Here is a 14,203-nt window from a genome sequence, read left to right as displayed (position 1 = left end):
ATTAATAAACATTTGTGCATCAGATGCAAGGTACATTTCCCCAGATATATTGTGTTTGTAATGTGCACTAATGCAATTCCATCTTAGAGATTTGAGACACATTTGAGATAAATGTCTTTGATGAATATTTTCCATCTGACTCAATCTCTGAATCAGGTTATCAGAACTTTTACAATAACAAGCATTCTCAAAATAATACAGTTCTATGAGGCTTGGAAAAATACGTAAGCATTATATCCTGTTTATTTAGGCAGAGCGGAATGGTTCATTTTCTTACACCTCTACGTGTCATGGTTTATCTGCATGCCTGATCATCTCACATTTCTGTATTGCTATGCTTGTAGTCATGTCATTAAAATCAAATCATGTATGTCGTCCATGTTTCTTTTATTGTATTGCTGTGCTTTGGCCTGTTAGCCAGGCATGCTGGTTCTAAGATGACTTGCTTAAAGAAAGACCTGTAAGTCAAACGGCCAAGACCCTGTAAAATGTTCAAATCAATGTAATGATCCATGTAATTACAATATAATGACCCAGCATTTGTGGGAGCAGGATGGCAGTCTGCCATTGTCTGCATAAGCCAGACCAAATGAGTTATGGTTACTGACTCACCCAGTGATCACTTTTACTGACAGTTACTCATCTTACATTCAACCCAGTCATTTCTTATACCATGCATGGAGTTATCCGAGAGTGACTTAGTCATAACATCCAGCCAGCCATATTTTTATATTTAACTAGGCTTAGTCAGTTAAGAACAAATTCTTATTTACAATGACGGCCTAGGAACAGTGGGTTAACTGCCTTGTTCAGTGCCAGAACGACAGATTTTTACCTTGTCAGCTCAGGGATTCAATCTAGCAAACTTTCAGTTACTGACCCAACGCTTATTTGATTTCTTTGATTCAGAGCTGTACGTTTGTCTCGATAATGTGAAGTGCATAATCAAAAGCTATATCAATAAGCAAACTGTTTCACTGAACTTGAGAAAAAGGGCTAAATCATATGTCTAAGTTAAGACAATTATAGCTGCACTTCATTTCATATGTCACAAGAGGGAACCAAATAGCCATAGGAGCCATACAGTAATAGGTACAAGGGTCCTTCGAATAAACAATATCATTTCACTTCCATGGTAAAGAGGAGACCATAACTTAGACTTGAAGTATGATTTAATTAAAATAGTCAACATAAGTAAAATATTAAATATAAACAAAAACATCTAAAATATTCAAAAATCTGTGTATAGATCTGTTAAATTTACAAGCCATATAAAAAAAAGCCACTTAAACGCTATTTCATAAAGTACCCTTAAAACAATCAGAAGGCATCTAAGTGAGACTGTTCCAGCAGTGGAAGATAAACGTTGGGAAACATAAGACATTCAATATAGACTTGTCTTCTTCATTATCCTTAGAAATTCCTGCTCGTTGATCTCTCCATCTCCATCTCGGTCTGCTTCGTCAATCATTTCCTTTGAAAGATGCATTGTTTTAACAGTCAGGATTTCTGCATTGAGTATGTTTAGATGTGAGCAGAACGCCAACAAGTTACATCCGAACATACCTGCAATTCCTCATCTGTCAGGTTTTCACCTAGCTCCTTGGCAACTCTCTTGAGATTTTTGAAGGAAATTTTTCCTGTGCCGTCATCATCAAATAAGCGGAAAGCCTTCAGGATTTCTTCTTTTGAGTCTTTTTCACTCTGATTAACAACAAAAAAACAATATATCAAGATTATGTAGAGGAGACAAAATTCCAACCAAAGACCTGCCTAAAGATTTAAAATAAAAAATGATTGGTCATGTACACAGATTTGCTATTGCAGGTGCAGGGAAATGCTTGTGTTTTCTAGTGACAACAGTAATATATATTTTGACTGGTACTAATATACACTACCGTTCAAAGGTTTCGGGTCATTTAGAAATGTCCTTGTTTTTGAAAGCAAAGCTATTTTTTGTCTATTAAAATAACATCACATTGATCAGAAATAGTTTAGACATTGTTAATGTTGTAAATGACTGTTGTAGCTGGAAACAACTTATTTTTAATGGAATATTTACATAGGCGTACAGAGGCCCATTATCAGCAACCATCACTCTGTTCCAATGGCACTTTGTGTTAGTTAATCCAAGTTTATAATTTTATAAGGCTAATTGATCATTAGAAAACCCTTTTGCAATTATGTTAGCACAGCTGAAAATTGTTGTCCTGATTAAAGAAGCAAAAAAATGGCCTTCTTTAGACTAGTTGAGTATCTGGAGCATCAGCATTTGTGGGTTCGATTGCAGGCTCAAAATGGCCAGAAACAAATACCTTTCTTCTGAAACTCGTCAGTCTATTCTTGTTCTGAGAAATGAAGGGTATTCCATGTGAGAAATTGCCAAGAAACTGAAGATCTCGTACAATGCTGTGTACTACTCCCTTCACAGAACCGCGCAAACTGACCCTAACCACAATAGAAAGAGGAGTGGTAGGCCCCAGCACACAACTGAGCAAGAGGACAAGTACACTAGTGTCTAGTTTGAGAAACAGACGCCTCACAAGTCCTCAACTTGCAGCTTCATTAAATAGTACCCGCAAAACACCAGTCTCAACATCAACAGTGAATATGTGACTCCGGGATGCTGGCCTTCTAGGCAGAGTTGCGAAGAAAAAGCCATCTCTCAGACTGGCCAATAAAATGAAAAGATTAAGATGGGCAAAAGAACACAGACACTGGACAGAGGAACTCAGCCTAGAAGGCCAGCATCATGTTGTCGCCTCTGTACTGTTGACGTTGAGACTGGTGTTTTGCGGGTACTATTTAATGAAGCTGCAAGTTGAGGTCTTGCAAGGCATCGGTTTCTCAAACTAGACACTAATGTACTTGTCCTCTTGCTCAGTTGTGCACCGGGGCCTCCCACTCCCCTTTCTATTCTGGTTAGAGCCAGTTTGCGAGGTTCGATTACTCGTTGGTTATTATTGCATTATCGGAACTAGAAGCACAAGCATTTCGCCACACTCGCATTAACAGCTGCTAACCATGTGTATGTGACAAATACAATTTGATTTGATGCTCCAGATACTCAACTAGCCTAAAGAAGGCCAGTTTTATTGCTTCTTTAACCAGCGCAACAGTTTTCAGCTGTGCTATCATAACTTCCAAAGGGTTTTCTAATGAACAATTAGCCTTTTAAAATGATAACCTTGGATTAGCTAACACAACGTGCCACTGGAACACAGGAGTGATGGTTGCTGATAATGGGCCTAAATATTCCATTAAAAAAATGGGACTATTCCAGCTACAATCATTTACAACATGAACAATGTCTACACTGTATTTCTGATCAATTTGATGTTATTTGAGTGGACACATTTTTTTGTGCTTTAAAAAAAAAAACAAGGACATTTCTAAATGACCCCAAACTTTCGAATCGTAGTCGCTCTCTCTCTCTCTCTCTCTGTGTGTATATACACTGCTCAAAAAAATAAAGGGAACACTTAAACAACACAATGTAACTCCAAGTCAATCACACTTCTGTGAAATCAAACTGCCCACTTAGGAAGCAACACTGATTGACAATCAATTTCACATGCGGTTGTGCAAATGGAATAGACAGCAGGTTGAAATTATAGGCAATTAGCAAGACACCCCCAATAAAGGAGTGGTTTTGCAGGTGGTGACTGCAGACCACGTCTCAGTTCCAATGATGTTTTGGTCACTTTTGAATGCTGGCGGTGCGTTCACTCTAGTGGTAGCATGAGAGGGAGTCTACAACCCACACAAGTGGCTCAGGTAGTGCAGCTCATCCAGGATGGCACATCAATGTGAGCTGTGGCAAGAAGGTTTGCTGTGTCTGTCAGCGTAGTGTCCATAACATGGAGGCGCTACCAGGAGACAGACCAGTACATCAGGAGACATGGAGGAGGCCGTAGGAGGGCAACAACCCAGCAGCAGGACAGCTACCTCCGCCTTTGTGCAAGGAGGAGCACTGCCAGAGCCCTGGAAAATGACCTCCAGCAGGCCACAAATGTGCATGTGTCTGCTCAAACGGTCAGAAACAGACTCCATGAGGGTGGTATGAGGGCCCGACGTCCACAGGTGGGGGTTGTGCTTACAGCCCAACACCGTGCAGGACGTTTGGCATTTGCCAGAGAACACCAAGATTGGCAAATTCGCCACTGGCGCCCTGTGCTCTTCACAGATGAAAGAATGTTCACACTGAGCACATGTGACAGACGTGACAGTCTGGAGACGCCGTGGAGAACGTTCTGCTGCCTGCAACATCCTCCAGCATGACCGGTTTGGCGGTGGGTCAGTCATGGTGTGGGGTGGCATTTCTTTGGGGGGCCGCACAGCCCTCCATGTGCTCGCCAGAGGTAGCCTGACTGCCATTAGGTACCGAGATGAGATCCTCAGACCCCTTGTGAGACCATATGCTGGTGCGGTTGGCCCTGGATTCCTCCTAATGCAAGACAATGTTACTCCTCATGTGGCTAGAGTGTGTCAGCAGTTCCTGCAAGAAGAAGGCGTTGATGCTAAGGGCTGGCCCGCCCGTTCCCCAGACCCGAATCCAATTGAGCACATCTGGGACATCATGTCTCGCTCCATCCACCAACGCCACGTTGCACCACAGACTGTCCAGGAGTTGGCAGATTCTTTAGTCCAGGCCTGGGAGGAGATCCCTCAGGAGACCATCCGCCACCTCATCAGGAGCATGCCCAGGCGTTGTAGTGAGGTCATACAGGCACGTGGAGGCCACACACACTACTGAGCCTCATTTGGACTTGTTTTAAGGACATTACATCAAAGTTGGATCAGCCTGTAGTGTGGTTTTCCACTTTAATTTTGAGTGTGACTCCAAATCCAGACCTCCATGGGTTGATAAATTTGATTTCCATTGATCATTTGTGTGTGATTTTGTTGTCAGCACATTCAACTATGTGAAGAAAAAAGTATTTAATAAGAATATTTCATTCATTCAGATCTAGGATGTGTTATTTTAGTGTTCCCTTTATTTTTAAGAGCAGTGTATATATACACACACACACACACACACACACACACACACAACCAGTCAGAAGTTGACACACATACTCATTCTTTATTTTTACTATTATTCTACATTGTAGAATAATAGCGAAGACATCAAAAATATGAAATAACACATATGGAATCACGTAGTAAAACAAATAAAAACATATTTTAGATTCTTCAAAGTAGCCACCCTTTCCCTTGATGACAGCTTTGCACACTCTTGGCATTCTCTCAACCAGCTTCACCTGGAATGCTTTTCCAACAGTCTTGAAGGAGTTCCTACATATGTTGAGCACTTGTTGGCTGCTTTCACTCTGCAGTCCAACACATACCGAACCATCTCAATTTGGTTGAGGTTGGGTTATTGTGGCTATCTTGGCAATCCAAGATGGCGTAGCAGTAAGTCATCCCGTCCCTGTATATATCGCATCTTTTTCATTTTTTTTAACATATTTTTCTTCGCATACCTCTTTAAAAACATTTAGCTAAACCTAAGCTTCCAAATACTCTCCTGCAACCCGCCTCATCCAATGTAGCTATTATTCCTAAAGTATTTATATTTACTTCGGAACCGGAACCCCTCAACTGAAGCTAGCCAGCTAATCCACCAGCTATGCTAGCGGTCTTCAGCTAACCGGTCATCAGCTAACCTTTAGCCCGGAAAGCTCTCGCCAGTTCGAACAACGCGACCCTAACCAGAGCACAACGGACCTATTTATTTTTCATCCCCGGATTCCCACCGCAAACGGAACATTTTTCAGCTGGATCTTCACAACTAGCTATCTAGCTAAACTGCAACCCCGGATGATTACCCCTGGCTAGCGTTTCCACCCACTTAGCCTGAAGCTAGCCCGGCCAGAGCACCTGTAGCATACTCCTGGGCTACAATACCCGGGCCCACGACCGGTCTGTCGATGTCACCGCATGAAGAGGAATAAACAGACTCACCCCATCGCGATGTCCCCCAAAGGCTAACTCTCTAGCCCTCGCCATCTCCCTGCTTGCTAACTCGGCCTGCTAACTGCTAGCTTGTCTAGCTCCGGTCCGCTAACTAGCCCAGGCCTACGAACTGTTAGCTTGTTAGCACAGACCTGCTAACCGTCTGAATCACCGCGTCCCAAACACTCTCTGGACCCATTTACTTTCTATCTCTTTTTGATTTTTAATTTGTTTATACCTTCCGGAAACCTGCCTCACCCAATGTGACACGGAATCGCTATTATTTAAAAATTTTTAGAACACACTCAAGAACCTCCAGACGCTAACCAGCTAACTAGCTACAAGCTATTTAGTCATTGTTAGTTTTTTTAACCTGGATAACACTCGCCAGTCCAGCTTCCCTGCCCATCCACCGCTGCCCCCTGGACACTGATCTCTTGGCTACATAGCTGACGCACGCTGGACTGTCCATTAATCACGGTACTCCATTCTGCTTGTTTGTTTTATCTGCCGGCCCCACGCCATTTTACCTGCTGTTTGTTGTGCTAGCTGATTAGCCTCGCCTACTGTTTTAGCTAGCTTTCCCAATTCAACACCTGTGATTACTGTATGCCTCGCTGTATGTCTCTCTCAAATGTCAATATGCCTTGTATACTGTTGTTCAGGTTAGTTATCATTGTTTTAGTTCACAATGGAGCCCCTAGTTCCACTCTTCATACCCCTGTTACCTCCTTTGTCCCACCTCCCACACATGCGGTGACCTCACCCATTACAACCAGCATGTCCAGAGATACAACCTCTCTCATCATCACCCAGTGCCTGGGCCTACCTCCGCTGTACCCGCACCCCACCATACCCCTGTCTGCGCATTATGCCCTGAATATATTCTACCATGCCCAGAAACCTGCTCCTCTTATTCTCTGCCCCCAACGCTCTAGGCGACCAGTTTTGATAGCCGCACCCTCATACTACTCCTTCTCTGTTCCGCGGGTGATGTGGAGGTAAACCCAGGCCCTGCATGTCCCCAGGCACCCTCATTTGTTGACTTCTGTGATCGAAAAAGCCTTGGTTTTATGCATGTCAACATCAGAAGCCTTCTCCCTAAGTTTGTTTTACTCACTGCTTTAGCACACTCTGCTAACCCTGATGTCCTTGCCGTGTCTGAATCCTGGCTCAGGAAGGCCACCAAAAATTCTGAGATTTCCATACCCAACTATAACATCTTCCGTCAAGATAGAACTGCCAAAGGGGGAGGAGTTGCAGTCTACTGCAGAGATAGCCTGCAAAGTAATGTCATACTTTCCAGGTCCATACCCAAACAGTTCGAACTACTAATTTTGAAAATTACTCTCTCCAGAAATAAGTCTCTCACTGTTGCCGCCTGCTACCGACCACCCTCAGCTCCCAGCGGTGCCCTGGACACCATTTGTGAATTGATCGCCCCCCATCTAGCTTCAGAGTTTGTTCTGTTAGGTGACCTAAACTGGGATATGCAGTCCTACAATCTAAGCTAGATGCCCTCAATCTCACTCAAATCATCAAGGAACCCACCAGGTACAACCCTAACTCTGTAAACAAGGGCACCCTCATAGACGTCATCCTGACCAACTGGCCCTCCAAATACACCTCCGCTGTCTTCAACCAGGATCTCAGCGATCACTGCCTCATTGCCTGTATCCGCCACGGAGCCGCAGTCAAACGACCACCCCTCATCACTGTCAAACGCTCCCTAAAACACTTCTGTGAGCAGGCCTTTCTAATCGACCTGGCCCGGGTATCCTGGAAGGACATTGACCTCATCCCGTCAGTTGAGGATGCCTGGTCATTCTTTAAAAGTAACTTCCTCACCATTTTAGATAAGCATGCTCCGTTCAAAAAATGCAGAACCAAGAACAGATACAGCCCTTGGTTCACTCCAGACCTGACTGCCCTCGACCAGCACAAAAACATCCTGTGCCGGACAGCAATAGCATCGAATAGTCCCCGTGATATGCAACTGTTCAGGGAAGTCAGGAACCAATACACACAGTCAGTCAGGAAAGCTAAGGCCAGCTTCTTCAGGCAGAAGTTTGCATCCTGTACCTCCAAAAGTTCTGGGACACTGTGAAGTCCATGGAGAACAAGAGCACCCCCTCCCAGCTGCCCACTGCACTGAGGCTAGGTAACACGATCTCCACCGATAAATCCATGATTATCGAAAACTTCAATATGCATTTCTCAACGGCTGGCCATGCCTTCCGCCTGGCTACTCCAACCTCGGCCAACAGCTCCGCCCCCCCCGCAGCTCCTCGCCCAAGCCTCTCCAGGTTCTCCTTTACCCAAATCCAGATAGCAGATGTTCTGAAAGAGCTGCAAAACCTGGACCCGTGCAAATCAGCTGGGCTTGACAATCTGGACCCTCTATTTCTGAAACTATCCGCCGCCATTGTCGCAACCCCTATTACCAGTCTGTTCAACCTCTCTTTCATATCGTCTGAGATCCCCAAGGATTGGAAAGCTGCCGCAGTCATCCCCCTCTTCAAAGGGGGAGACACCCTGGACCCAAACTGTTATAGACCTATATCCATCCTGCCCTGCATATCTAAGGTCTTCGAAAGCCAAGTCAACAAACAGGTCACTGACCATCTCGAATCCCACCGTACCTTCTCCGCTGTGCAATCTGGTTTCCGAGCCGGTCACGGATGCACCTCAGCCACACTCAAGGTACTAAACGATATCATAACCGCCATCGATAAAAGACAGTACTGTGCAGTCGTCTTCATCGACCTTGCCAAGGCTTTCGACTCTGTCAATCACCATATTCTTATCGGCAGACTCGGTTTTTCGGATGACTGCCTTGCCTGGTTCACCAATTACTTTGCAGACAGAGTTCAGTGTGTCAAATCGGAGGGCATGCTGTCCGGTCCTCTGGCAGTCTCTATGGGGGTGCCACAGGGTCCAATTCTCGGGCTGACTCTTTTCTCTGTATATATCAATGATGTTGCTCTTGCTGCGGGCGATTCCCTGATCCACCTCTACGCAGACGACACCATTCTATATACTTTCGGCCCGTCATTGGACACTGTGCTATCTAACCTCCAAACGAGCTTCAATGCCATACAGCACTCCTTCCGTGGCCTCCAACTGCTCTTAAACGCTAGTAAAACCAAATGCATGCTTTTCAACCGATGGCTGCCTGCACCCGCATGCCCGACTAGCATCACCACCCTGGATGGTTCCGACCTTGAATATGTGGACATCTATAAGTACCTAGGTGTCTGGCTAGACTGCAAACTCTCCTTCCAGACTCATATCAAACATCTCCAATTGAAAATCAAATCAAGAGTCGGCTTTCTATTCCGCAACAAAGCCTCCTTCACTCACGCCGCCAAGCTTACCCTAGTAAAACTGACTATCCTACCGATCCTCGACTTCGGCGATGTCATCTACAAAATGGCTTCCAACACTCTACTCAGCAAACTGGATGCAGTCTATCACAGTGCCATCCGTTTTGTCACTAAAGCACCTTATACCACCCACCACTGCGACTTGTATGCTCTAGTCGGCTGGCCCTCGCTACATATTCGTCGCCAGACCCACTGGCTCCAGGTCATCTACAAGTCCATGCTAGGTAAAGCTCCGCCTTATCTCAGTTCACTGGTCACGATGGCAACACCCATCCGTAGCACGCGCTCCAGCAGGTGTATCTCACTGGTCATCCCTAAAGCCGAGAAACCTTATTTGGCCGCGTTTTGTTCCAGTACTCTGCTGCCTGTGACTGGAACGAACTGCAAAAATCGCTGAAGTTGGAGACTTTTATCTCCCTCACCAACTTCAAACATCAGCTATCTGAGCAGCTAACCGATCGCTGCAGCTGTACATAGTCTATTGGTAAATAGCCCACCCATTTTCATCTACCTCATTCCCATACTGTTTTTATACTGTTTTTATTTATTTACTTTTCTGCTCTTTTGCACACCAATATCTCTACCTGTACATGACCATCTGATCATTTATCACTCCAGTGTTAATCTGCAAAATTGTAATTATTCGCCTACCTCCTCATGCCTTTTGCACACATTGTATATAGACTGCCCCCTTTTTTCTACTGTGTTATTGACTTGTTAATTGTTTACTCCATGTGTAACTCTGTGTTGTCTGTTCACACTGCTATGCTTTATCTTGGCCAGGTCGCAGTTGCAAATGAGAACTTGTTCTCAACTAGCCTACCTGGTTAAATAAAGGTGAAAATAAAAAAAAGGCCAGGTCATCTGATGCAGCACTCCATCACTCTCCTTCTTGGTCAAATAGCCCTTACACCGCCTGGCCAGAGCTTGAGAGGATCTGCAGCGAAGAATTGTAGAAACTCCCCAAATACAGACGTTACAAGCTTGCAGCGTCATATCCAAGAAGACTCAAGAATGTAATCTCTGCCAAAGGTGCTTCAAAAAAAGTACAGAGTAAAGGGTCTGAATACTTATGTAAAATGTGATATATCCATGTTTTATTTTTAACACATTTGCAACATTTTCTAAAAACCTGTTTTTGCTTGGTCATCATTGGGGTATTGTGTGTAGCTCTGGAGCAGATTTTCATTAAGGATCTCTGTAGTTTAATCCGTTCATCTTTCCCTCGATCCTGACTATTCTACCAGTCCATGCCACTGAAAAACATCCCCACCACCATGCTTCACCATAGGGATGGTACCAGGGTTTCTCCAGACACGAAGCTTGACATTCAGGTCAAAGAATTCAATCTTGATTATACATCAGACCAGATAATCTAGTTTCTCATGGTCATTCAGGTCAAAAGGCCTGATTGGTTGAGTGCTGCAATCTTGATTATACATCAGATGCCAGATAATCTAGTTTCTCAGACACGAAGCTGGGTCAAAGAGTTATACATCAGACCAGATAATCTAGTTTCTCATGGTCAGAGTCCTTTAGGTGCCTTCTGGCAAACTCCAAGCGGGTTGTCATGTGCCTTTTACTGAGGAGTGGCTTCCATCTGGCCACCCTACCATAAAGGCCTGATTGGTTGAGTGCTGCAGAGATGTCAGAGTAACCATTGAGTTCTTGGTCACCTTCCTGACCAAGGCCCTTCTCCCCCGATTGCTCAGTTTGGCCAGGCGGCCAGCTCTAGGAAGAGCCTTGGTGGTTCCAAACATTTTCCATTTAAGAATGATGGAGGCCACTGTGTTCTTGGTGCCCTTCCCCAGATCTGTGCCTCGACACAATCCTGTTTTGGAGCACTACAGACAATTTCTTCAACTTCATGGCTTGGTTTTTGCTCTGACATGCACTGTCAACTGTGGGACATTATACAGACAGGTGTGTGCCTTTTGAAATCTTGTCCAATCAATTGAATTTACTACAGGTGGCCTCCAAGTTGTAGAAACAACTCAAAGATGATCAATGGAAACAGGATGCACCTGAGCTCAATTTCAAGTCTCATAGCAAATGGTCTTATGTAAATATGATGTTTCTTATTTTAATAAATTTGTTAAAACTTCTAAAAACCTGTTTTCACTTTGTTATTATGGGGTATTATGTGTAGATTGATGAGAGAAAAAAAATGAATACATTTTAGAATAAGGCTGTAACGTAAAAAGAATGTGGAAAAAGTCAAGGGGTCTGAAATACTTTCCGAAATGCACAGTATATAAAAGAAATAAATAAATTAGGCCCTAATCTATGGATTTCACATGACTGGGAATACAGATGTGCATCTGTTGGTTACAGATACCTTAAAAAAAAAACATTTTTTTGGCGTGGATCAGAAAACCAGTCCGTATTGGGTGTGACCACCATTTGCATCATGCAGTTGATCAGGCTGTTTATAGTGGCCTGTGGAATGTTGTTCCACTCCTCTCCAATGGCTGTGCGAAGTTGCTGGCTATTGGCGGGAACTGTAAAATGCCATTGTACACGTACAAGCATCCCAAACATGCTCAATGGGACAGGTGGGTATGCCGGCCATGGAAGATCTGGGATATTTTCAGCTTCCAGGAATTGTGTACAGATCCTTGCGACATGGGGCCTGTGCATTATTATGCTGAGGTAATGGCGGCGGATGAATGGCATGACAGTGGGCCTCAGGATCTCATCACGGTATCTCTGGGAATTTAATTGCCATCGATAAAATACACTTGTGTTCATTTTACCATAACAGCACCATCAGGCACTCTATTCACAATGCTGACATCAGCAAACCGCTCACCCACACGACACCATACGCGATGTCCGCCATCTGCCCAGTACAGTTGAAACCGGGATTGAAGTCAGCCCCGAAGTCAGTTACGAAGCCAAACTGCAGTCAGGTCAAGACCCTGGTGAGGATGATGAGAACACAGATGAGCTTCCCACAGACAGTTTGTGTTGAAATTCTTCGGTTGTACAAACCCACCAGCTGTCATCAGCTGTCCGGGTGGCTGGTCTCATACAATCCAGCAGGTTCAACGCAGTCTGCGGTTGTGAGGCCAGTTGGACGTACTACCAAATTCTCGAAAACGACATTGGAGGCTGCTTGAACATCAAATTCTCTGGCAACAGCTCTGGTAGACATTCCTGCAGTCAGCATGACAATTGCACACTCCCTCAAATCTTGAGAGATCTGTGGCGTGGCATGGCATTGTATTGTGTGACAAAACTGCACATTTTAGAGTGGCCTTATTATTGTCCCCAGCACAAGTTGCACCTGTGTAATGATCATGCTGTTTAATCAGCTTCTTGATATGCCACACCTGTCAGGTGGATGGATTATCTTGGCAATGTAAAAAAAATGCTCACTAACAGGGATGTCAACATTTTTGAGAAATAAGCTTTTTGTGTGTATGAAACATTTCTAGGATCTTTTTTCAGCTCATGAAACATGGGACCAACACATGTTGTGTTTATATTTTTGTTCAGTGACCAATTGTGAACCAATCCTTTAATCGCTTCTTGACTAAGAAAATACATACCATTTTCTGTGTCATCATACAGAGAAAGTCATTAAAATCAATGGTCCCAGTGCCCTCCTTGTTGATGTCTGCTATCATCTTCTTGATTTCTTCTTTCTTTGGTTCAAAGCCAAGGGCACGAATGGCAACCTGGAGCAGCAGAAATAAATGAATTGTTTATATTCAAGAAACAAAAGAAATGTGTTTTTTGGGGGGGGGAAACTAAGCATACGCTAAAACAGTGGATGGCATTATGGTGACTAGCTGAATGAACCATTTATATTCTATGGTATAACCTACCTTGAGTTCCTTCACGTCAATTGTTCCTGAGCCATCTGTATCAAACAAGTCAAAGGCCTCTCTGATCTCCTGCTTTTGTTCCTCTGTCAAGTCTGGTTTAGGACATGCCTTTTTCCTCTGGTTGGAATTGGTGTTGGGTTTTCGGTAGCCTGAAGCCTGTAACATAACAACAAACTGTCAGAGTTTACCTGTAAAGCTGATCATAAGGGAAACATTGATAGTATCAAAATAAGCCTTATTGTAGATGGCTAGCTAATGTTACCCTATGTAGCTTGAGTTGATGCGGTGCAGGTCCTAAAATCTCCCCTACCAGCCAAATGCTGATAACAGGTCACATTTAACATTATTCAGAATAGCAGATTTTGATTGCACTCTGTATACTGCAGTTCTGAAGTGCATTGATAAATTGGATATGAATTAAAAGGTATGTTGTTCCCTATTTAGCTTAAACACCATGTGGCTGGTAAAGGGTCCGTTTTTGGCACTGCTGCTCAGTGAGATGGTACACATTAAAACTGAAAATATGTTCTGCATGGGGGAGGAAGTTACTTGGAGAAACTATCAAGGAAATGGCACTTGAGCCCCAAGTCAATGATGCTAACGCAATAAGCCAACTTAGCTATCTAACATGCAAACGTTTAGCAAACTGAAGTGCTGTAGTGGCTAAACCCTGTGAAAGTGATCTTAAAAAGCTAACGTTATTTTTGCCACCAGCTAGCTAACTTTACTAGCCACAACGTTGCAGAATTGCTGCTGCAAAGAGTTGAGTTACGTTACAGAAGCTCACTAACTTGAAACCCATCTGTGTACCTGGCTCAACGGACAAATAGAAACTGCTAGCTGACTAGCTAGGAAACTATAGATATGTAACTAAATTAGAGCTACATACCATCTCCAAATATTAGCACTACGACGAACAAAATAGATGTATTTGAACTCAACGAAGTGTATCAGGCAACATGTAAACAAAGCTTGCCTGAAACTACTGTAGTATGCGTTATTTTAAATGACAAGGGAACAGTCCAT

The 14,203-nt window shown here is 43.8% G+C and overlaps 1 protein-coding gene across 1 annotated transcript; it reads right to left on the bottom strand.

The window, feature by feature from the left end:
- Positions 1–1,154: 1,154 nt before the first annotated feature.
- Positions 1,155–14,182, bottom strand: LOC115130780 (uncharacterized). The gene is made up of 5 exons (XM_029662225.2): positions 14,067–14,182; positions 13,178–13,333; positions 12,899–13,027; positions 1,567–1,704; positions 1,155–1,474 (listed from the first exon to the last, which is right to left on the bottom strand). Exons 1-5 carry the CDS (start codon positions 14,067–14,069, stop codon positions 1,385–1,387), a joined length of 516 nt encoding a protein of 171 aa, XP_029518085.1. The 5' UTR covers positions 14,070–14,182; the 3' UTR covers positions 1,155–1,384.
- Between the last annotated feature and the right edge of the window lie 21 nt (positions 14,183–14,203).

This window comes from Oncorhynchus nerka, linkage group LG6, assembly GCF_034236695.1.
Source record: "Oncorhynchus nerka isolate Pitt River linkage group LG6, Oner_Uvic_2.0, whole genome shotgun sequence".
NCBI lineage: Eukaryota > Metazoa > Chordata > Actinopteri > Salmoniformes > Salmonidae > Oncorhynchus > Oncorhynchus nerka.
The sequence above is the reverse complement of the archived record's forward strand: the minus strand, read 5'-3'. Positions and strand labels throughout refer to the sequence as shown.